The sequence below is a fragment of the Anas acuta genome, chromosome 33, assembly GCF_963932015.1.
Source record: "Anas acuta chromosome 33, bAnaAcu1.1, whole genome shotgun sequence".
NCBI lineage: Eukaryota > Metazoa > Chordata > Aves > Anseriformes > Anatidae > Anas > Anas acuta.
The window spans coordinates 122065-144874 of record NC_089011.1 but is presented as its reverse complement, the minus strand read 5'-3'; the positions used below and the strand labels follow the sequence as shown (position 1 = coordinate 144874).

The 22810-nt window shown below is 46.3% G+C and overlaps 2 long non-coding RNA genes and 1 gene segment (V, D, J or C); 1 reads left to right on the top strand and 2 right to left on the bottom strand.

Moving 5' to 3' along the window:
* Positions 1 to 2944: 2944 nt before the first annotated feature.
* Positions 2945 to 6189, bottom strand: LOC137846558 (uncharacterized). Of its 3 annotated transcripts, none has more exons than XR_011090538.1 (3): positions 5503 to 6189; positions 4928 to 5456; positions 2945 to 4605 (listed from the first exon to the last, which is right to left on the bottom strand). It is a non-coding gene; the product is annotated as an uncharacterized lncRNA (long non-coding RNA). The 3 variants fall into 3 exon arrangements; XR_011090540.1 differs by having other exon boundaries at positions 2945 to 5134; positions 5204 to 5456; XR_011090539.1 differs by having other exon boundaries at positions 2945 to 5456; positions 5503 to 5755; positions 5825 to 6189.
* A 2047-nt stretch (positions 6190 to 8236) lies between these two features.
* On the top strand, positions 8237 to 13412 carry LOC137846518 (Ig alpha-1 chain C region-like; the record flags this gene model as incomplete). The annotated part of the segment is given in 4 exon segments: positions 8237 to 8669; positions 9878 to 10201; positions 11104 to 11415; positions 12852 to 13412. Coding segments are annotated over 4 exon segments (1458 nt in total), but the record flags the coding sequence as incomplete, so codon positions are not given.
* LOC137846554 (uncharacterized) lies at positions 11904 to 12845 on the bottom strand. Of its 10 annotated transcripts, XR_011090523.1 has the most exons (4): positions 12293 to 12845; positions 12159 to 12241; positions 12059 to 12108; positions 11904 to 12026 (listed from the first exon to the last, which is right to left on the bottom strand). It is a non-coding gene; the product is annotated as an uncharacterized lncRNA (long non-coding RNA). The 10 variants fall into 10 exon arrangements; XR_011090529.1 differs by lacking the exon at positions 12159 to 12241 and having other exon boundaries at positions 12059 to 12098; positions 12265 to 12845; XR_011090526.1 differs by lacking the exon at positions 12159 to 12241 and having other exon boundaries at positions 12059 to 12126.
* Positions 13413 to 22810: the final 9398 nt, after the last annotated feature.

Here is a 22810-nt window from a genome sequence, read left to right as displayed (position 1 = left end):
GGGGTCTATATTGGAGTTTTTGGGTCCATAATGGAGATTTTTGGTCCATCCTGGATTTTTTTGTGTCTTCCGTGGATATTTTGGGGTCCGTGCTGGAGATTTTGGGTCCATAATGGAGATTTTTGGGTCTGCGATGGAGGCTTTGCGGTCAAAAATGTAGATTTTGGGTCCATGATGGAGGTTTTGCGGTCAAAAGCAGAGATTTTGGGTCCATGACGGAGGTTTTGGAGTCAAAAACGGAGATTTTGGGTCCATGCTGATGATCTTGAGCCTTGCTGGAATTTTGGGGTAGATATTGAAGTTTTGGGGTCCGTGGCAGAGTTTTGGAGCCCATAATTGAGGTTTTTGAGCCCGGATGCAAATTTTGAGGTCCATAATGGAGATTTTGGGGTCCGCGTGGGATTTTTGGGTCCTCCTCAAATCCCCCTCGACCCGCGCTGAGATTTTGGGGTCAAGAGCGGCGATTTTGGGTCCCCGTTGGCGATTTTGGGCACCGAGCTCTGCCCGGAGCCGAGAGCTGCAAAAAACCTGCAATAACAGAAATAACCCAAAATTACCCAAAACAACCCCATTGGCTGCTTCCCCCGGGGTGGAAAAAAAAAAAATCCTATCCGGGCTGATGACGTCATCACCACTCCCACGCTTTCCTGCATTTGGGTGAATTTCTGCAGAAATCGGCCACTGTGGCAGCAGGGGGGCAGGAGAGGCCCAAAATTGCCGTTTCTGGCCCCTTTTTGGTGCCGTTTGGGGTGTTTTGGCGCGGCGGCCACCGGGGGTCGCTGTGGGATCGCTGTGGGGCGATCAATAACCAATGGGATCGATTATGGGCAGGGCTGGTAACCTGTAGGATCGATAGCCAATGGGAGCGATGAATAATCAATAGATAATCAATCGGGTTATCAATAACCCATCACATTGATGACCAATAGGGTCAATAACCCATAGGATCGATAACCAATAGGGTCAATAACTGATAGGATCAATAATGGGTAGGATCGATAACCAATAGGGTCAAAAACCCATAGGATCGATAACCAATAGGATCAATAATTGGTAGGATCAATAACCAATAGGGTCAATAACTGATAGGATCAATAATGGATAGGATCGATAACCAATAGGGTCAAAAACCCATAGGATCGATAACCAATAGGATCAATAATTGGTAGGATCGATGACCAATAGGGTCAATACTTGGTAGGATCAATAACCAATAGGGTCAATAACTGATAGGGTCAATAACCCATAGGATCAATGATCAATAGGGTCAATAATGGGTAGGATCGATAACCAATAGGATCAATAATGGGTAGGATCAATAACCAATAGGGTCAATAACCCATAGGATCAATGATCAATAGGGTCAATAATTGGTAGGATCAATAACCAATAGGGTCAATAACCTATATGGCCCATAGGACCAATAATCAATGGGGTCAATAAATAATAGGGTCAATAACCAAGAGGATCAATAACCAATGGTGTCAATAATCAATAGGATCAATAATCAATAGGATCAAGCACTGAAAGGGCCCGTAAAATTAGCTAATTAATCCCCAAATCCAGATAATTCACCCCAAAATCCAAGTCACCCCCAAATCCGGGCAATTTACCCCCAAATCCTTGCCATTCACCCCGTAATCAAGGTATTTTACCCCAAAATACGGGGTATTCACCCCAAAATTCGGGTAATTCACCCCAAATTGGGGCAATTTGCCCTGAAATTCAGGTAATTGACCCCCAAATCCGGGAATTTCACCCCAAAATCCAGGTAATTCACCCCAAATCCATGTAATTCACCCCAAATCAGAACAAAACCCATGTATTTTACCCCAAATTCAGGTAATTCACCCCAAAATCCAGTTTATTCACCCCCAAACCCATGTCACCCCCAAATCCATGTTATTCACCCCAAAATCGAGGTAATTAACCCCAAATCCATGTAATTCACCCCAAATCCATGTAATTCACCCCAAATCAGAACAAAATCCAAGTATTTTACCCCAAATTCAGGTAATTCACCCCAAAATCCAGTTTATTCACCCCCAAGAACACATCACCCCGAAATCCGCATTCTTCATCCCAAAATCGAGGTGATTAACCCCAAATCCAGGAAATTTACCCCAAATCAGAACAAAACCCATGTATTTTACCCCAAATTTGTGTAATTCACCCCAAATCAGATCAAAATCCATGTAATTTACCCCAAATTCGGGTAATTCACCCCAAAATCCAGTTTATTCACCCCCAAACCCATATCACCCCCAAATCCGCATTATTCACCCCCAAATCGATGTAATTCACCCCAAAACCAGGAAATTTACCCCAAATCAGAACAAAATCCATGTATTTTACCCCAAATATTTGTAATTCACCCCAAATCAGATCAAAATCCATGTAACTTACCCAAAATTCAGGTAATTCACCCCAAAATCCATTTTATTCACCCCCAAACCCATGTCACCCCCAAATCCGCGTTATTCACCCCAAAATTGAGGTAATTCACCCCAAATCTGAGCAAAACTCATGTAATTTACCCCAAATTCAGGTAATTCACCCCAAAATCCAGTTTATTCACCCCCAAGAACACATCACCCCAAAATCCGCATTCTTCACCCCAAAATCGAGGTAATTAACCCCAATCCAGGAAATTTACCCCAAATCAGAACAAAATCCATGTATTTTACCCCAAATTTGTGTAATTCACCCCAAATCAGATCAAAATCCATGTAACTTACCCCAAATTTGTGTAATTCACCCCAAATCAGAACAAAATCCATGTAACTTACCCCAAATTTGTGTAATTCACCCCAAATCAGAACAAAATCCATGTAACTTACCCAAAATTCGTGTAATTCACCCCAAAATTCAGTTTATTCACCCCCAAACCCATGTCACCCCCAAATCCATGTTACTCACCCCAAAATCGAGGTAATTAACCCAAAATCCAGGAAATTTACCCCAAATCTGCGTTTTTTACCCCAAATCCGTGTCCTTTAGCCAAAATCGAGGTTTTTCACCCCAATTTTTCTCCTCTTTCCCTCCAGGTTGGTGCTGGCGACGGAGACGACGCGTGGGGAGAGGTGGGTGCGGGAGGGCCACCAGGAGGTCACGGTGGCCACCAAGAGGTCACGGTGGTGGCCACCAAGGGGTCATGGTGGAGGTCATCAGGAGGTCATGGTGGCCACCAAGAGGTCAAAGTGGCTACCAAGGGGTCAAGGTGGTGGCCACCAGGAGGTCATGGTGGCCACCAAGAGGTCATGGTGGAGGTCACCAAGGGGTCATGGTGGCCACCAAGAGGTCATGGTGGTGGCCACCAGGAGGTCAAGGTGGAGGTCACCAGGAGGTCAAAGTGGCCACCAAGGGGTCATGATGGTGGCCACCAAGGGGTCATGATGGTGGCCACCAAGGGGTCATGGTGGTGGCCACCAGGAGGTCATAGTGGAGGTCACCAAGGGGTCACGGTGGCCACCAAGAGGTCATGGTGGCCACCAAGAGGTCATGGTGGTGGCCACCAAGGGGTCATGGTGGTGGCCACCAAGGGGTCATGGTGGCTACCAAGGGGTCACGGTGGAGGTCACCAGGAGGTCATGGTGGCCATCAAGAAGAGCTCATGGTGGCCATTAGGAGGTGATGGTGGTGGCCACCAAGAGGTCATGGTGGCCACCAAGGGGTCATGATGGTGGCCACCAAGAGGTCACGGTGGTGGCCACCAAGGGGATGGTGGTCACCTAGACGTGGGATGGAAGCCCACCTCGTTTTTTTGGCCATGCCCACCCCAATTTTTTGGCCATACTCACCTAAATGAGGTAGGGAAGCCCACCCAGATCTCCTAGGGAAGCCCACCCAGATTTTCTGGCCATGCTCCCCTAGACGTGCCATGGAAGCCCACCTAGATGCATTATGGAAGCCCACCTAGACGTGCTAGCAAAGCCCACCCAAATTTTCTGGCCATGCTCACCCAGATGAGCTTGGGAAGCCCCCCTAGACGTGTTATGGAAGCCCACCTAGATATTCTAGCAATGCCCACCCAGATTTTTTGGCCATGCTCCACTAGATGAGCTACGGAAGCCCACCTAGATCAGCTAGGGAAGCCCACCTAGATGTTCTGGAGAAGCCCACCTCGGTTTTCTGGCCATGCTCACCTAGACGTGCTATGGAAGCCCACCTAGATGCGTTAGCAATGCCCACCCAAATTTTCTGGCCATGGTCACCCAGACATGCTATGGAAGCCCACCTAGATGTCCTAGCAGAGCCCACCCAGATGAGCTAGGGAAGCCCACCAAGCTCTGCTGGCCATGCTCACCTAGATCTACCAGGGAAGCTCCCCTAGACGTGCCACGGAAGCCCACCAGGACATGCTAGGGAAGCCCACCCAAATTTTCTGGCCATACTCCCCTAGACGTGCTACGGAAGCCCACCTAGATCTGCTAGGGAAGCCCACCAAGCAGTGCTAGCAAAGCCCACCCAGGTTTTCTGGCCATGCTCACCTAGATGAGCTACAGAAGCCCACCTAGACGTGCCATGGAAGCCCACCAAGCAGTGCTAGCAATGCCCACCCAAATTTTCTGGCCATACTCACCTAGACGTGCTATGGAAGCCCACCTAGATGTGCTAGGGAACCCAACCCAGATTTTCTGGCCATGCTGACCTAGACGTGCTATGGAAGCCCACCTAGATGTGCTAGGGAACCCAACCCAGATTTTCTGGCCATGCTCACCTAGATGAGCTATGGAAGCCCACCTAGATGTGCTAGGGAACCCAACCCAGATTTTCTGGCCATGCTCACCTAGACGTGCTATGGAAGCCCACCTAGATGCGTTAGCAATGCCCACCCAAATTTTCTGGCCATGGTCACCCAGACATGCTATGGAAGCCCACCTAGATGTCCTAGCAGAGCCCACCCAGATGAGCTAGGGAAGCCCACCAAGCTCTGCTGGCCATGCTCACCTAGATCTACCAGGGAAGCTCCCCTAGACGTGCCACGGAAGCCCACCAGGATGTGCTAGGGAACCCAACCCAGATTTTTTGGCCATGCTCCCCTGGATGAGCTACAGAAGCCCACCTAGACATGCTAGGGAAGCCCACCCAAATTTTCTGGCCATACTCCCCTAGACGTGCTATGGAAGCCCACCTAGATATACTAGGGAAGCCCACCAAGCAGTGCTAGCAATGCCCACCCAAATTTTCTGGCCATACTCACCTAGACGTGCTATGGAAGCCCACCAAGCTGTTCTAGGGAAGCCCACCCAAATTTTCTGGCCATGCTCATCTAGATGAGCTAGGGAAGCCCACCTAGATGTGTTATGGAAGCCCACCAAGCTGTGCTAGCAATACCCACCCAAATTTTCTGGCCATACTCACCTAGACGTGCTATGGAAGCCCACCAAGCTGTTCTAGGGAAGCCCACCCAAATTTTCTGGCCATGCTCACCTAGATCTGCTAGGGAAGCCCACCTAGAGGTGCAAGGGAAGCCCACCCGGATTTTCTGGCCATGCTCACCTAGATCTTCTAGGGAAGCCCACCTAGGTGTTCTAGCAAAGCCCACCCAGCTTTTCTGGCCATCCTCACCTAGATGAGCTACGGAAGCCCACCTAGAGGTGCAAGGGAAGCCCACCCGGATTTTTTGGCCATGCTCACCTAGATAAGCTCCAGAAGCCCACCTAGACGTGCTATGGAAACCCACCTAGATGTTCTGGCCATGCCCACCTAGCTTTTCTAGCCATACTCCCCTAGACGTGCTACGGAAGCCCACCTAGATGAGCTATGGAAGCCCACCTAGACGTGCTATGGAAGCCCACCTAGCTTTTCTGGCCCTCCTCACCTAGATCTGCTAGGGAAGCCCACCTAGACGTGCTGGCCGTGCCCACCTAGCTTTTCTGGCCATGCTTCACTAGACGTGCTATGGAAGCCCACCTAGCTGTGCTAGGGAAGCCCACCCAGAATTTTTGGCCATGCTCCCCTAGATGAGCTAGGGAAGCCCACCTAGACGAGCTAGGGAAGCCCACCTAGACGTGCTATGGAAGCCCACCTAGATGCGTTATGGAAGCCCACCTAGACATGATAGCAAAACCCACCCAAATTTTCTGGCCATGCTGACCTAGACATGCTATGGAAGCCCACCTAGATCTGCTAGGGAAGCCCACCTAGATGTCCCAGCAAAGCCCACCCAAGAAGCCCCCCAAAAACCCAGCCAGCATTGCTCAACCTGGAGATTTTTCTAGAAAAAAGCCAGCCCGGAGCTGTGCCGGAGGTCCTCAACCTCAATTTTCTTCCCAAAAAATCAGTTTTTGAGGTTTTTGTGGGATGGTCAGCCCTGGTGTTCCATGGAAAAGTTGAGTTTGAGCCGTGCACCGCCTCGATATTATCTCAAAATTATCTCAGATTTGATAATTTTGGAAGAAATCTCAATTTTGAGCTGCGCAGAGATGCTCAGATTTGATATTTTTAGAGAAAATCCCATCTTTGAGCTGCTCTGTGGTGCTCAGATTTGATATTTTTGGAGAAAATCTCATTTTTGAGCCATTCAGTGGTGCTCAAAATTGATATTTTTGGAGGAAATCCCATCTTTGAGCTCTTCAGTGATGCTCAGAATTGATATTTTTGGAGAAAATCCCATCTTTGAGCTGCTCAGATTTGATATTTTTGGAGAAAATCTCATTTTTGAACTGCGCAGTGGTGCTCAGAATTGATATTTTTAGAGAAAATCCCATCTTTGAGCTGTTCCGTGACGCTCAGATTTGATATTTTTAGAGAAAATCTCATTTTTGGGTTGCGCAGAGATGCCCAGATTGGTATTTTTAGAGGAAATCTCATTTTTGAGCTGTTCAGTGACTCTCAGAATTGATATTTTTAGAGAAAATCTCATCTTTGAGCTCTTCAGTGATGCCCAGAATTGATATTTTTAGAGGAAATCTCATCTTTGAGCTCTTCAGTGATGCTCAGATTTGATATTTTTAGAAGAAATCTCATTTTTGGGTTGCGCAGAGATGCCCAGATTGGTATTTTTAGAGGAAATCTCAATTTTGAGCTGCGCGGTGACGCTCAGCTCTGATATTTTTAGAGGAAATCTCGCCTTTTCAGCTGTGCAGCGACGCTGAGATTTGATATTTTTAGAAGAAATCTCATTTCTGGGTTGCGCAGAGATGCTCAGAATTGATATTTTTGGAGGAAATCTTATCTTTGAGCTCTTCAGTGATTCTCAGATTTGATATTTTTAGACAAAATCTCATTTTTGAGCTGTTCAGTGACTCTCAGAATTGATATTTTTAGAGGAAATCTCATCTTTGAGCTGTGCAGTGATGCTCAAATTTTATATTTTTGTAGAAAATCTCATTTTTGAGTTGCGCAGAGATGCCCAGATTGGTATTTTTAGAGGAAATCTCAATTTTGAGCTGTTCGGTGACTCTCAGAATTGATATTTTTAGAGGAAATCTCATTTTCGAGCTGCTCAGATTTGATATTTTTGGAGAAAATCTCATTTTTGGGTTGCGCAGAGATGCCCAGATTGGTATTTTTAGAGGAAATCTCAATTTTGAGCTGCGCGGTGACGCTCAGCTCTGATATTTTTAGAGGAAATCTCGCCTTTTCAGCTGTGCAGTGATGCTCGACCTCGATCTTCTCTAGGAAACTCCGATTTTGGGCTGCGCTTGCCCTGTTCGACCCCAGTTTTTTCGAGGAAAAACCGATTTTGAGCCCTGCCAAAAATATTCACCCTCCATTTTCTCTAGAAAAGCCAATTTTGAGGTCTCTGACTGACGCTCAGCTGCAAAATTATTTAAAAAATCGCAGTTTTGAGCCATTTCGGTTGTGCTCGACCTCCTCTAGGAAACCCCAAATTTTTGCCATTTTTGTCGCGCTCAGCCTCAATTTTGGGTAGAAAACCTCACTTTTTAGCCAATCCAGCCCCTTTTTTCCTCCAGCTCCTCTCAGCAAAAGCAGCCCCGTGTCCCCTCCAACCCCCCCCCCCCCGTCCTTACCATCAGAATGTCCCAAAAAGCGCAGAAAACCCCCCAAATTAGAGGGGGACAGCCGGAGCGGCGCAGCCGACGCCGCGCACCGAAATATTTCGGGGTCGGGGCGGGCGGGTGGGAGACCTCGATGCGATGGGGGGGGTGGGCGCGACGCCGTGACGTGGGGGTGGGTTTTTTGGGGCGAGAAATGCCGCGTTGAGGTTTTTTTTTAATTATTTTCGGGGTGAGAAACGGCGGCGGGAGGAAATTCGTGAACTTCCCCCCTGTCTGGCCACGAGGTCCCCCGGGGGCGCCCGGCGTCTCGAGGGCGCTTTCACATCACTTTTTTTGGGGGGGAATATCCTCCAAACTTCGGGGTGACCAGAATTTGGGTGACCAGAATTTGGGGGTCTTCTCCTCCAGCCTCCGCCACCCGCCCCACCGCCTACCCCTTGGTCCCCGTCACCGCCTGCGAGGACGGGAGCAACGTCACCCTCGGCTGCCTCGTCACCGACTTCTTCCCCGAGCCCGTCACCGTCACTTGGGTCTCCAGTGTCACCGGTGACCAGTTGACCTTCCCGGCCGTCCAAAATGGCGGCAGCTTCTACACCGTCAGCAGCCAGCTCACCGTGCCGGCCAGCAGCTACGACGGCCAAAATTTCCAGTGCAAGGTCACCCACGCGCCCACCTCCACCTCCCTCAGCGAGGACATCACCGGTGAGACCAAAAAAAACGCCGGGCCTGGTGGCGCGGGGGGGGTTTCGGTGGGGTCCTGGATGGGTTTTGGGTGGTTTTGGTCTTCAATTATGACTTGGTCAAGTCCTAGATGGGTTTTGGGTAGTTTCAGCCTTGATTTTGGTCTTCCATGATGGCTTGGTCAACTCCTAGACAGGTTTTGGGTGGTTTGGGCTTTTATCTTGGTGTTCCATGATGGGTTGGTCAACTTCTAGTTGGGTTGGCGTTGCTCTTGGTCAAGTCCTAGTTGGGTTTTGGGTGGTTTTGGCCTTGATTTTGGTCTTCCATGATGACTTGGTCAAGTCCTAGATGGGTTTTGGGTGTTTTTGGTCTTCCATGATGACTTGGTCAACTTCTAGATGGGTTTTGGGTGATTTTGGCCTTGATCTTGGATTTCCATGATGTCTTGGTCAACTCCTAGTTGGGTTTTGGGTGTTTTTGGTCTTCCATGATGACTTGGTCAAGTCCTAGTTGGGTTTTGGGTGGTTTTGGCCTTGATTTTGGTCTTCCATGATGACTTGGTCAACTCCTAGATGGGTTTTGGATGGTTTTGGTCAACTCCTAGTTGGGTTGGCGTTGGTCTTGGTCTTCCATGATGACTTGGTCAACTCCTAGATGGGTTTTGGGTGGTGTTGGCCTTGATCTTGGACTTCCATGATGATTTGGTCAAGTCCTAGTTGGGTTGGCCTTGATCTTGGTCTTCCATGATTACTTGGTCAACTCCCAGATGGGTTTTGGGTGATTTTGGCCTTGATTTTGGTCTTCCATGATTACTTGGTCAACTCCCAGATGGGTTTTGGGTGATTTTGGCCTTGATCTTGGTCTTCCACGACAGCTTGGTCAACTCCTAGTTGGGTTGGCGTTGGTCTTGGTCAACTCCTAGTTGGGTTTTGGGTGGTTTTGGCCTTGATCTTGGTCTTGCACGATGACTTGGTCAACTCCTAGACGGGTTTTGGGTGGTTTTGGCCTTGATCTTGGTCTTCCAAGATGGGTTGGTCAACTCCTAGTTGGGTTGGCGTTGGTCTTGGTCAACTCCTAGATGGGTTTTGGGTGGTTTTGGTCTTGATCTTGGTCTTCCATGATGACTTGGCCAACGCCTAGACGGGTTTTGGGTGGTTTTGGCCTTGATTTTGGTCTTCCAAGACATCTTGGTCACCTCCTAGATGGGTTCTGATCCTTTTCTTCTGCAGGCAAGTGTTGTAGGGACCCCCCAACGGTGAAGCTCCTCAGCTACCCAACCCAAGAAGACCCTGAGAACCGCGTCCTACTGGTGTGCCTGATCGAGGGGCTGCAGGGCAGCAACGCCCAGGTGGAGTGGCTGATCAACAAGCAGGTCCAGGAGCTGGAGGAGGACAACTACAGCTGCAGCGAGTGCTCCAACAAGAAGGCCACCCAGTGGAGCCAGGTCAACGTCAGCCGGCAGAGCTGGGACCAGGGGGCCGAATTTTCCTGCCGGGTGTCCCACACCTCGCTCAAGGAGCCCATCGTGGAGTCCATCAGCACCTACTGCAAAAGTGAGGGGCGGTTTCGGGGGCGGTTTTGGGGGCGGGGGGGTTTGGGGTGCGGGGGTGGTCGAAATGGGTCGGGGGGTGGAGGTCTTGGGGTGCGTGGAGGTCTTGGGGTGGGGGGGTGGGTGGGAGGTCAAGAAGGACGGGTGGGTGGAGGTCTTGGGGGTGGGGGGCACCCAGGAGGTGACACTCGGCCAGGTGAGTGACGTCGCGGCACCCAAAAACGCGGCGACGGCGGCTTTCGGAGCTAAAAGGCAGGAATTAAGGAAATTGGTGGACGAAGACCCCAAAAATTAGAAAAAAGTGATTTTTTTTGCGATTTTCTCGGAAAACGCCCCGATTCCTGTCTTCCGGGGGAGGTTTTTAGGGTCTGGTGCTCGGCCAAGAGCTCCCGAGGGGGGGCCACACCCCAAAGCTCTACTTTTGGTAGGAGCGAGGTCCCAAAACTTGCCCCGAAATGCTCAATCTGGGAAAACACCCCCAAAAATCTCAATTTTTGGTGGGATCGAGAAGACGGGGCGAGCGTTTGGCTGCAAAACGCCCCCAAAATCTCCATTTTTGGTGGGATCAAGAACACGGGGCGAGCGTTTGGCTGCAAAACGCCCCCAAAATCTCCATTTTTGGTGGGATCGAGAACACGGGGCGAGCGTTTGGCTGCAAAACGCCCCCAAAACCTCAATTTTTGGTGGGATCAAGAACACGGGGCGAGCGTTTGGCTGCAAAACGCCCCCAAAACCTCAATTTTTGGTGGGATCAAGAACACGGGGCGAGCGTTTGGCTGCAAAACGCCCCCAAAATCTCCATTTTTGGTGGGACCGAGAAGACGGGGCGAGCGTTTGGCTGCGGATTTTGGCGTCCCCACCCTCCGTACCCCGCTCAACGCCGCTCCCCGACCCCACCCCACCCAGGTCCCGGACCCCAACTGGAGGTCACCCTCCTCCCCCCGTCCTTGGAGGACCTCTACATCAGCCAGAACGCCAGCGTCACCTGCGTGGCCACCAACGCCCCCCAGGACTTGAAGTTCTCGTGGTCCCGAAGCGAGGGGAGCGCCTTGGACGTGGTCACCGGGGAACCCCAAAAACAGGAGAACGGCCTCTACCGCCTCACCAGCGTCCTTAAAATCTGCGCCGAGGAGTGGAACAGCGGCGAGACCTTCACCTGCAGCGTGGCCGGCCCCGAAATCCAAGGATCCGTGGCCAAGACGGTGAAGAAAGACCTAGGTAGGAAACCCCGCCTGAAGATGGGGGAGGAGAAGTTTTTTGGGGGAAGAGCGGAGGAGTTTGGGGAACGAGCGGAGAAAAGTTCGGGGAACGAGCGGAGAAAATTTGGGGGAAGAACGGAGGAGTTTGGGGAACGAGCGGAGAAAATTTGGGGAAAGAAAGAGCGGAGACATTTTTGGGGAATGAACAGAGGTGTTTTTGGGGGAAAGAAAGAGCGGAGAATTTTGGGGAACGAGCGGAGAAGTTTTTGGGGAAGGAAAGAGCGGAGAATTTTGGGGAAGAAAAGAGCGGAGGCGTTTTTGGGGAAGGAACGAGCGGAGAAGTTGTTTGGGGAAAGAAAGAGCGGAGAATTTGGGGGAATGAGCGGAAAAAAGTTTGGGGAAGGAAAGAGCGGAGAATTTTGGGGAACGAGTGGAGAAGTTTTTGGGGAACGAGCGGAGAAAAGTTTGGGGAACGAGCGGAGGTGTTTTTGGGGAACAAGCAGAGGCGTTTTTGGGGAACGAACGGAGACGAGTTTTTGGGGAACGAGCGGAACCAGTTGGTTGGAGGAGTTGAGTGGAATGGGTTGGCCAGCTGGTAGAGGTCTACTGGAAGGGTCTTACTGGGAGGACCTAGCCAATTGGAAGGGTCCTACTGGGAGGACCTAGCCTACTGGGAAGGTCTAGCCAACTGGAAAGGTCTTACTGGGAGGACCTATCCAACTGGAAGGGTCTATCCAACTGGAAGGGTCCAACTGGGAGGACCTAGCCAACTAGGGTCTAGCCAACTGGAAGGATCTAGCCAACTGGGAAGGTCTTACTGGGAGGACCTAGCCAACTGGGAAGGTCTTACTGGGAGGACCTAGCCAACTGGGAAGGATCTAGCCTACTGGAAGGACGTAGTCAACTGGAAGGGTCTTACTGGGAGGACCTAGCCAACTGGAAGGGTCTATCCAACTGGAAGGGTCTACCTTACTGGGAAGATCTAGCCTACTGGGAAGGTCTATCAAGCTGGAAGGCCCCAGCCAACTGGAAAGGTCTTACTGGGAGGACCCAGCCAACTGGAAGGGTCCTACTGGGAGGACATAGCCAACTGGGAAGGTCTATCCAACTGGAAGGACCTAGCCAACTGGAAGGGTCTTATTGGGAGGACCTAGCCAACTGGAAGGGTCTATCCAACTGGAAGGACCTAGCCTACTGGAAAGGTCTACCTTACTGGGAGGACCTAGGCTACTGGGAAGGTCTAGCCAACTGGAAAGGTCTTACTGGGAGGACCTAGCCTACTGGAAGGACGTAGTCAACTGGAAGGGTCTTACTGGAAGAAGTTAGCCAACTGGAAGGGTCTATCAAGCTGGAAGGCCCCAACCAACTGGAAAGGTCTTACTGGGAGGCCCCAGCCAACGGGAAGGCTCTTACTGGGAGCCCCCCCGCTGACCTTCTCTTGCGCCCACCCCGCAGCCGTCTCGGTGCAGGCGCCCTCCGTCTACGTCTTCCCCCCGCCCGCGGAGGAACTGGCCCGCCAAGAGACCGCCACCTTGACCTGCTTGGCCTCGGGCTTCCGTCCCCGCGACATTTTGGTGACTTGGACCCAGCAGGACCGGCCGGTGGCTTCCGGAAGCTTCTCGACCTTCGGACCCCAAGAAGGGGAGGGCGGGCTCTTCAGCGTCTACAGCAAGTTGAGCGTGGCGGCGGCCGAGTGGCAGCGCGGGGACGTTTTCGCCTGCGTGGTGGGGCACGACGGGATCCCGCTGAATTTTGTCCAAAAAAGCCTGGATAAGAGCACGGGTAAACCCACCCAAGTCAACGTCTCGGTGGTCCTGAGCGACGCCGACAGCGCGTGTTATTGAGCGCGGGGCCGTCCAAAATCCGTCCTTGTAAATCCGTCCAAAAAAAACCCAAAAATTGTTAATAAGGATGGAAAAAATATAAAAAATATGAGTTTGGTGGGAAAAATTTAAGTGTGGTGGGGGGGGAAATTTTGAGTGTGGGAATAAAAGAGATGGAAATCACGCACAAAAAGTTTTAGCGCTGGTGTCTTCGTCCGGTGCGTCCACCTCCTCCCAGTCCCCTTCCGAAAAAAAGGATAAAAATTAAAAAAAATCAAAAAAATGATAATAATGATGAAAAATAATAAGAGATAAAAATATTATTATTTTTAATAATAAGAAGAAACATGAAAATCACACAGAAATGTGCTGGCGCTGGAGTCTTCATCCGATGCGTCCACCTCCTCCCAATCCCCTTCAAAAAAAAGGATAAAAATTGAAAAAAATTAAAAAAAAAAACATAATGATGATGAAAAATAATAAGAGATAAAAATATTATTATTAAAAATAATAAGAAGAAATCACGCACAAAAAGTTTTAGCGCTGGTGTCTTCGTCCGGTGCGTCCACCTCCGCCCAATCCCCTTCCAAAAAAAAAAAGATAATAATTTAAAAAAAATTCAAAAAAAAAAGATAATAATGATGATGATAAAAAAATAATAATGAAAGAAAATTATTAGTATTAGAAATAATAATAAGAAGAAACATGGAAATCACGCAGAAGTGTGCTGGCACTGGTGTCTTCATCCGGTGCATCCACCTCCTCCCAATCCCCTTCCGAAAAAAAGGATAAAAATTGAAAAAAAATCAAAAAAAATGAAAATAATGATGATGATAAAAAAATAATAATGAGAGAAAATTATTAGTATTAAAAATAATAAGAAGAAACATGGAAATCACACACAAAAGTTCCAGCACTGGTGTCTTCATCCGGTGCATCCACCTCCTCCCAATCCCCTTCCGAAAAAAAAGATGATAATACAAAAAAAACAAAATAATCCCCAAAAAAGATAATAATGATGATGAAAAAACAATAATAAGAAGAGATAAAAATAATATTATTAAAAATAATAATAAGAAGAAACAAGGAAATCACACAGAAATGTGCTGGTGTCTTCATCCGGCATGTCCACCTCCTCCCAATCCCCTTCCAAAAAAAATAAAAATAAAAAAATCAAAAGAATTTTTCAAAAAAATAATAATGATGATGAAAAAAGTAATGGGAAAATAAAAGATAATAATTAAAAAAAAAACACAGAAAAACAAAAAAACACAGAAATCATACAAAGATATGAGGGTGCTGGTGTCTTCACCCAGTGTGTCCACCTCCTCCCAATCCCCTTCCAAAAAAAAGGATAAAAAAAGATAATAATTAAAAAAAAAAAAGATAATAATGATGAAAATAAGAAAAAAATAAGGATAAATAGTTAAAAACCAAAAAAACAGAGAAATCATACAGAAATGTGCCAGCACTGGTGTCTTCATCCAACACATCCACCTCCTTCCAATCCCCTCCCAAATGGCAATTAATGAGAATAATTAAAAAAAAAATAATGACAATAAATTTGAAAATCAGAATAATGAAAAAAAAAATAATAATAGTATTAAAAAAACAGAGAAATCACCCAGAAATGTACCTTCATCCAGCACAGCCACCTCCTCCCAAACCCTCCCAATTAGCAACGGGGCTAATTAAATAGGGATGGGGCTAATCAATGAGGGATGGGGCTAATTAATTAAGGACAGAGCAAATTAATTAGGAATGTGGCTAATTAATTAGGGAATGGGGCTAATCAATTAGGAATTGGGCAAATCAATTAGGAATGGGGCTAATCAATTAGGAATTCGGCTAATCAATTAGGAATTGGGCTAATCAATTAGAAATGGGGCTAATTAATTAAGGACATAGCAAATTAATTAGGAATTGGGCTAATCAATTAGGGAGAGGGCTAATCAATTAGGAAGGGACTAATCAATTTTCCATTTTCCCCTCTTTTTTGCCTATTTTTTTTAATCAAGAGAGGTGAAAAAGAGCAGGATTTACACAAATTAGGGATTCCCACTTCGCTCGCAGCAGGTTTTTGGCCAAGAATTGGGTAGAAAACAGGGAAAATTGGGTCTTTGCTGCACGCACCAAAATTTTAAAAAAATCATCTTTTTTTGCAGCAAGGTTTTAGAGAGAAACAAGAGAAAAAATGGGTGGAAATGCGGTGTTTTGCTGCACTCACCCAAAAAAATAATAATAAAATCTCACTTCCCCTTTTCTCGCGGCAGGGTTTTAGACACGAATTGAGGAGAAAACAGGCGGAAATGGGGTTTTTGCTGCACGCACCAAAAATCCCTCCTTGTTGGGAGCGTTCTGGAGAGGGATTTGGGTAGAAAATAGGTGAAAATGTGACATTTAGCTAAAAAAAAATATCCTACTTCCACTTTGTTTGCAGCAGGGTTTTGGACACGAATTGGGTAGAAAACGGGCAAAAATTATTATTATTATTTTTCATGTACCAAAAAACAGCCCAATGCTCTTTTGCTCGTGGTAGGGTTTTGCCCAATAATATGGGTGAAAATATGGCTTTTTTGGTGCATGCGCCAAAATCTTCGTGGCCCCGTTGCTTGTTGAGGAGTTTTGGAGAGGGATTGGGTGGAAAAATGGGTGAAAAAGTGGCTTTTTGATAAGTACACCAAAAACCCTCATGGCCCTGTTGCTTATGGAAGAGTTTTGGAGAGGAATTGGGTGGAAAATGGGTGAAAATGTGGATTTTTGATGCATGTATCAAAAATCCTCATGTTCCTGTTGCTTATAGAAGAGGTTTTGGGAGGAATTGTGTGGAAAATGGGTGAAAATGTGGCTTTTTGGTGCATGTACCCAAAATCCTCATGCTCATGATGATTGTTGAAGGGTTTTGGTCAAGGATTGGGTGGAAAAATGGGTGAAAATGTGGATTTTTGGTACACGCACCAAAAATCCTTGTGATCCTGTTGCTTGCAGAAGGGTTTTGTGGAGAAATTGGGTGAAAATGTGTTTTTTTGGTACATGTACCCAAAATCCTCATGATCATGATGCTTGTTGAAGGGTTCTGGAGAGGAACTGGGTAGAAAATGGGTGAAAATAAGGGGTTTTGATGCATGTACCAAAAATCCCCATGATCCCATTGCTCGTTGTAGGGTTTTGTGGAGGAATTGGGTGGAAATCGGGTAAAAACACATCTTTTTGGTGCTGACCCCTGTCCCCTTTTTTTGGGTCAGTTTCCCCAGAATGCATCATGGTGGCCCTGGGCGAGGAGACGGAGCTGGAGGTGGACGAAGACGTCTCCGACCTCTGGACCGCCGTGGCCTTCGTCATCCTCTTCCTCCTCAGCCTCTGCTACAGCACCGGCGTCACCCTCTTCAAGGTACCCCCCCAGACCCCAAAACGCTGATAATTAACGTTAATTTAAGCTAAAAATTTTAATTTTGGTGTCTCCCCAGGTCCTCTGATCGCTGGAGGTCTTCACCCCTCCGTTGTCCCAGGGGTTGGACCGGGAGTTTTTGTGCTTTTCCCGAAAATGCACAGAATAAAACGATTTTCAGACTGTTTCCACGGGCTTCAAGAACCCCTTTTTCCACCCCAAAATGGAGCCGCGTTGCCTCAGTGATCTCCAGGAGGCTTCGAGAGACTCTTTTTTTTCCCCAAAATGAAGCCATGTTGTGTTGGTGCGTCACACCCTAACTTCCATAAATCTCCAAAAAACCCTTTTTCCCCAAAAAACAGCCCTGTTGTGTTGGTGCTTCCTATTCAATTTCCATCGGGTTAACAAAAAAGACTATTTTTCCCCCAAAATGAAGCCTCATCGTGTTGCTCCATCTCAGCCTAATCTTCATTGAGCTTCAAGAAACCCATTTTTTCCCCCCAAAAAAGCCCTGTTGTGTTGGTTTATCGCACCCCAATGTCCATCACATTGCCAAAAAACCCTTTTTCCCCCCAAAAAATGAAGCCATTTTGTGTTGATCTTATCCTAATCACAAAGCTTCAAAAAAAAACCATTTTTCCCCCTTTTTTTTCCCCATTTTCCTCCTTTTTCCCCCCATTTTCCTCCCCAGCCCTACACCCCTCCATGGCTCGATTGCGTGCCGGGGAGCCAAAATTTCATTTTTTTGACCAAAAACCCCAAAATCCTGTTTACGACAAAAGCCATTTTCATTTCTCCTCTTTCCTCCCCGCCGTGGTTTCTTGGGCTGCTGCCTGAGTCATTCGGGGAGCCGAAACTGGTTGTTTTCCCCCCCAAAAAAGCAGCGCCAAACATCTGGATTTCGGCGTCACCCCGGCCAGATGTGTCCTGTTTACCCAAACCGCGCCTCTCCGTCTGAGTCACCGCACCCAAAATAGCCGTTTCCTGCCCCAAAACCACCCCCGGCGCCTTTCCCACGGAAGGGCGCGGTGCGTGATGGGAAAAACATGGCGGGAGCGAGGAGAAACGCGGATTTTTTGTTGAAAATATGGAAATGGAGAAGTAAATAGTGGAAATTTGTTAATAAAGTGGGATTTTAATGTATTTTGGGCATTTTCTGGTGTTTTTCACCCCGTTTTTTGGCTTGTCCTCCCTCCAAGGCCATTGGCCAATGGGAAGGAGGGGACGGAGGGGGCGAGGTTTGGGGTCTGACGTAGAGGATGAGGAGGAAGAGCGTGATGAAGGCTCCTCCTCCGCCCCATTTCGCGACGCTCGGACCCACCGCGATCCCAGAGATCCGTGGGGCAGGGGACGCCGTCATTAACCCAGCTAATTAACCCCTAACGACCCTCCCCCGATGCTAATTGGCTGCCTGGTTGTGGACTTGGAAGACCCAAAAGGGGCTTGGAAGACCCAAAAAAGTCTTGGAAGAACCAATTCGGTCTTGGAATACCCAAATCTGTCTTGGAAGACCCAAAAAAGTCTTGGAAGACCCAAATCAGTCTTGGAAGACCCAAAATTGTCTTGGAAGACCCAATTCGGTGTGGGAAGACCCAAAAAAGTCTTGGAAGACCCAAATCGGTCTTGGAAGACCCAAAAAAGTCATGGAAGACCCAAAAAAGTCTTGGAAGACCCAAAAATGTCTTGGAAGACCCAAAAAAGTCTTGGAAGACCCAAATCGGTCTTGGAAGACCCAACAGGGGCTTGGAAGACCCAAAAAAGTCTTGGAAGACCCAAATCAGTCTTGGAAGACCCAAATCGGTCTTGGAAGACCCAAAAAAGTCTTGGAAGACCCAATTCGGTCTTGAAAAGACCCAAAATTGTCTTGGAAGACCCAATTCGGTGTGGGAAGACCCAAAAAAGTCTTGGAAGACCCAACAGGGGCTTGGAAGACCCAAAAAGTCTTGGAAGACCCAAGTTGGTCTTGGAAGACCCAAAAAAGTCTTGGAAGACCCAAATCGGTCTTGGAAGACCCAAAAAAGTCTTGGAAGACCAAACGTTGTCTTGGAAGACCCAAAAAAGTCTTGGAAGACCCAAAAAAGTCTTGGAAGACCCAAATCGGTCTTGGAAGACCCAACGTGGTCTTGGAAGACCCAACACGATCTTATCTTAAAATAAAATAAAATAAAAACAAAACAAAACAAAATAAAAATAAAAATAAAAATAAAAATAAAATAAAATAAAATAAAATAAAATAAAATAAAATAAAATAAAATAAAATGCAAAAGCATGCAATCCACTGCAAAAACTCCAAATAGAATGCAAGACCAAGTAATCCATGCAAAATAATAATAATAATAATAATAATAATAATAATAATAATAATAATAATAATAATAATAATAATAATAATAACAATAACAATAACAATAATAATATTATTACAAAAACATGCAATCCACTGCAAAAAAAAAATAAAAAAATTACAAGAACATGCAATGCATTGCAAATAATAATAATAATAATTAAAAGAATTGCAAAAGCATGCAATCTATTGCAAAAAAAATAAAAATAATAAAATAAACAACAAAATAACAACAACAAAAAAAAACACAAATAAATTGCAAGAGTATGTAATCCACTGCAAAAAATAAAATAAAATAAAATAAAATAAAATAAAATAAAATAAAATAAAATAAAATAAAATAAAATAAAATAAAATAAAATTGCAAGATCATGCAAAACCATTTTTTTTCCAAAAAAAAAAAAAAAATCAAACCCAAATCCTGGCACGATGCACGGCGCATGCACAAAACCACGCAGAATCCGGAGAAAAAAAAATGTTTATTTTCACGATGACTATTTACAAGGAAAAGGGAAAAGGAGGGGGTTGCACCATGTGGAGAAGGCGTCCGGTGACGGTGGGCAGCAAAATCCGACAGGAGCCGGGTTATTTCACCTGGTGATGGGGAAAATGAGGGTTTTGGTTAATTAAAATTTCATATTTTTGCAAAATTTGGGGGAAAATCTGAATTTATGAGTGCGAGGAAGAGACAGGAGGTTGTTGCAATTTAATGTTTTTTTTTGCATGTGCTGGATCCAATTCTTCATCTTTTAACCCAATTCTGAGTAAATAAAAGCCTTTAGGAGATGGGATTGATGTTAAAAAGTCTCGAAATGGGGTAAAAAATTGAGATTTTTGCAAAGTTTTTTGGGAAAAAAGTGAAATGATGAGTGTGAGAGGTGGTAGGAGGTTGCACCTTGGCAACTCAATGTCTCCTTGCACGTGGTGGATCCAATTCTTCATCTTTTAACCCAATTCTGAGTAAATAAAAGTCGTTAGGAGATGGGATTGATGCTAAGAAGTCTTGAAATGGGGTAAAAAATGGTGATTTTGGCAAAATTTAAGGGGAAAAGTGTGTTTATGAATGTGGGAGGTGGTGGGAGGTTGCACCTTGACAACTCAATGTCTCCTTGCACGTGGTGGATCCAATTCCTCATCTTTCAACCCAATTCTGCATAAATAAAAGTCATTAGGAGATGGGATTGATGTTTAAAAGTCTTGAAATGGGGTAAAAAATAGTGATTTGGGCAAAATTTTTTGGGAAAAAAGTGAAATTATGAGTGTGAGAGGTGATGGGAGGTTGCACCTTGGTAACTGAACATCTTGTTGCATGTGGTGGATCCAATTCTTCATCTTTTAACCCAATTCTGAGTAAATAAAAGCCTTTAGGAGATGGGATTGATGTTAAAAAGTCTAGAAATGGGGTAAAAAAATTGAGATTTTTGCAAAGTTTTTGGGGAAAAAAGTGAAATTATGAGTGTGAGAGGTGATGGGAGGTTGCACCTTGGCAACTCAATGTCTCGTTGCATGTGGTGGATCCAATTCCTCATCTTTTAACCCAATTCTGTATAAATAAAAGTCATTAGGAGATGGGATTGATGTGAAAAAGTCTTGAAATGGGGTAAAAAATGGTGATTTTGGCAAAATTTAAGGGGAAAAGTGTGTTTATGAATGTGGGAGGTGGTGGGAGGTTGCACCTTGACAACTCAATGTCTCGTTGCATGTGGTGGATCCAATTCTTCATCTTTTAACCCAATTCTGCTTAAATAAAAGTCATTAGGAGATGGGATTGATGTTTAAAAGTCTTGAAATGGGGTAAAAAATTGAGATTTTAGCAAAATTTTTTGGGAAAATGAATATAAGAGTGTGAGAGGTGTCGGCTTTGCTCTATTGCAACTCAACGGCTCTTGGACATGGTGGATCCCATCCCCACGTCTCCCAGTGGCCACCCAACCAGCCCCGTTTTGGGGCGTTTTCCCCCCAAAATCCATACCTTGATCAAGGTGACGGTGGCGCTGTAGAAGAGGCTGAGGATGAAGAGGACGATGAAGGTCGAGGCCGTGGTCCACAGGTTGTCGAGGTCGTCGTCCTCCTCCACCTCCGTGTAGGCGTCCAGGAAGGCTTGGGAGAAGAGGCGAGAGCGAGTTAGCGCCGTCGCCACGGGGCACAAAAATATTAAACAAAATATAAAAAGGGGGCTGGTTTTGGGTCAATTTTGCGGGATTTTAGGTCCGGCTGTCAGCAGGGATGGAAAATCCCCGGGGTTTTGGGGGGCTGCGAGCGGTGAACGCGGCGGCGCGGCATCCGCAGGCTGGGGAACGCGGGGTGCTGAGCAAGCCTGGCCGAAAATAACCCCCCCAAAATCCTCCAAAATGGGAATTTGGGCTCAAAATAACGAGACGCGGGGGCCCCAAAAATGGAAGATTTCACCCCAAATGTGGGTGGGGCCACGCCAATCCCTTGCGCACCCCGATTTTTCCGGGTTGTGCGTCACAGGGTGGCCCTGTTCCTTGGTGATTATTTATGTTTTTACCTAAATTGGCTTTTTTAGACCCAAAATGCTGGGTTTTGGGAATCCCCCCCCCACTGAATTTGTTTCCCTTACGCAGGCCACCCCCCTTTTTTTTTGCAGTCAGTCGCTGCAGCATGTGTCTGACCTCCATAAAAAAAGCCAATTTCACGTTTTTCTCCCCCAAAATAAGCGAAAGGTCTGCTGGGGAGGCCGATTAACTGATTTTGTGGGATTTTAGGGGGGAAAATGGGCCGGAATCTCGGGCAAGTTGCAAAAGGGGAAGCGAGGCTGAGGGTGGTGCAAGGTGAGGACATGAGGAGGACGTGAGGATGAGGAAGATGAGGAGGACACGAGGATGAGGAGGACATGAGGATGAGGAGGACACAAAGGGTCAAAGTTCGTGATGCAAAAAGAGCACAAAAAATTAAAAAAAAAAGGATTTGCAAAAAGCAAAAAGCAAAGGGTTTGCAAAGAAATGTGCAAGAAATGCAGAGAATTTGGAACGAGCACAATGCCAAGACCAAGATGCAAAGACCAAGATACAAAAAGGATGAAGGAAAAATTTGCAAAGACCATGACACAAAAATTTACCAAAAACCATGATCCAAAGAGGATGAAGCAAAGGATTTGCAAAGTCCAAGATGCAAAGACCAAGAGTCAAGGATTTGAAATGACCAAAATGCAAAGATTTACAAAGAAACATGATCCAAAGAGGACGAAACGAAGGATTTACAAAGACCAAGATGCAAAGACCAAGATACAAAGAGGACGAACGAAAAATTTGCAAAGACCATGACACAAAGATTTACAAAAACCATGATCCAAAGAGGATGAAACAAAGGATTTGCAAAGACCAAGATGCAAAGACCAAGAGTCAAGGATTTGAAATGACCAAAATGCAAAGATTTACAAAAAAACATGATCCAAAGAGGACGAAACAAAGGATTTACAAAGACCAAGACACAAAGACCAAGAAGCAAAGAGGATGAAGGAAAAATTTGCAAAGACCATGACACAAAAATTTACAAAAACCATGATCCAAAGAGGATGAAGCAAAGGATTTGCAAAGTCCAAGATGCAAAGACCAAGAGTCAAGGATTTGAAATGACCAAAATGCAAAGATTTACAAAAAAACATGATCCAAAGAGGACGAAACGAAGGATTTACAAAGACCAAGATGCAAAGACCAAGATACAAAGAGGACGAACGAAAAATTTGCAAAGACCATGACACAAAGATTTACAAAAACCATGATCCAAAGAGGATGAAACGAAGGATTTACAAAGACCAAGATGCAAAGACCAAGAGTCAAGGATTTGAAATGACCAAAATGCAAAGATTTCCAAAAAAGATGATCCAAAGAGGACG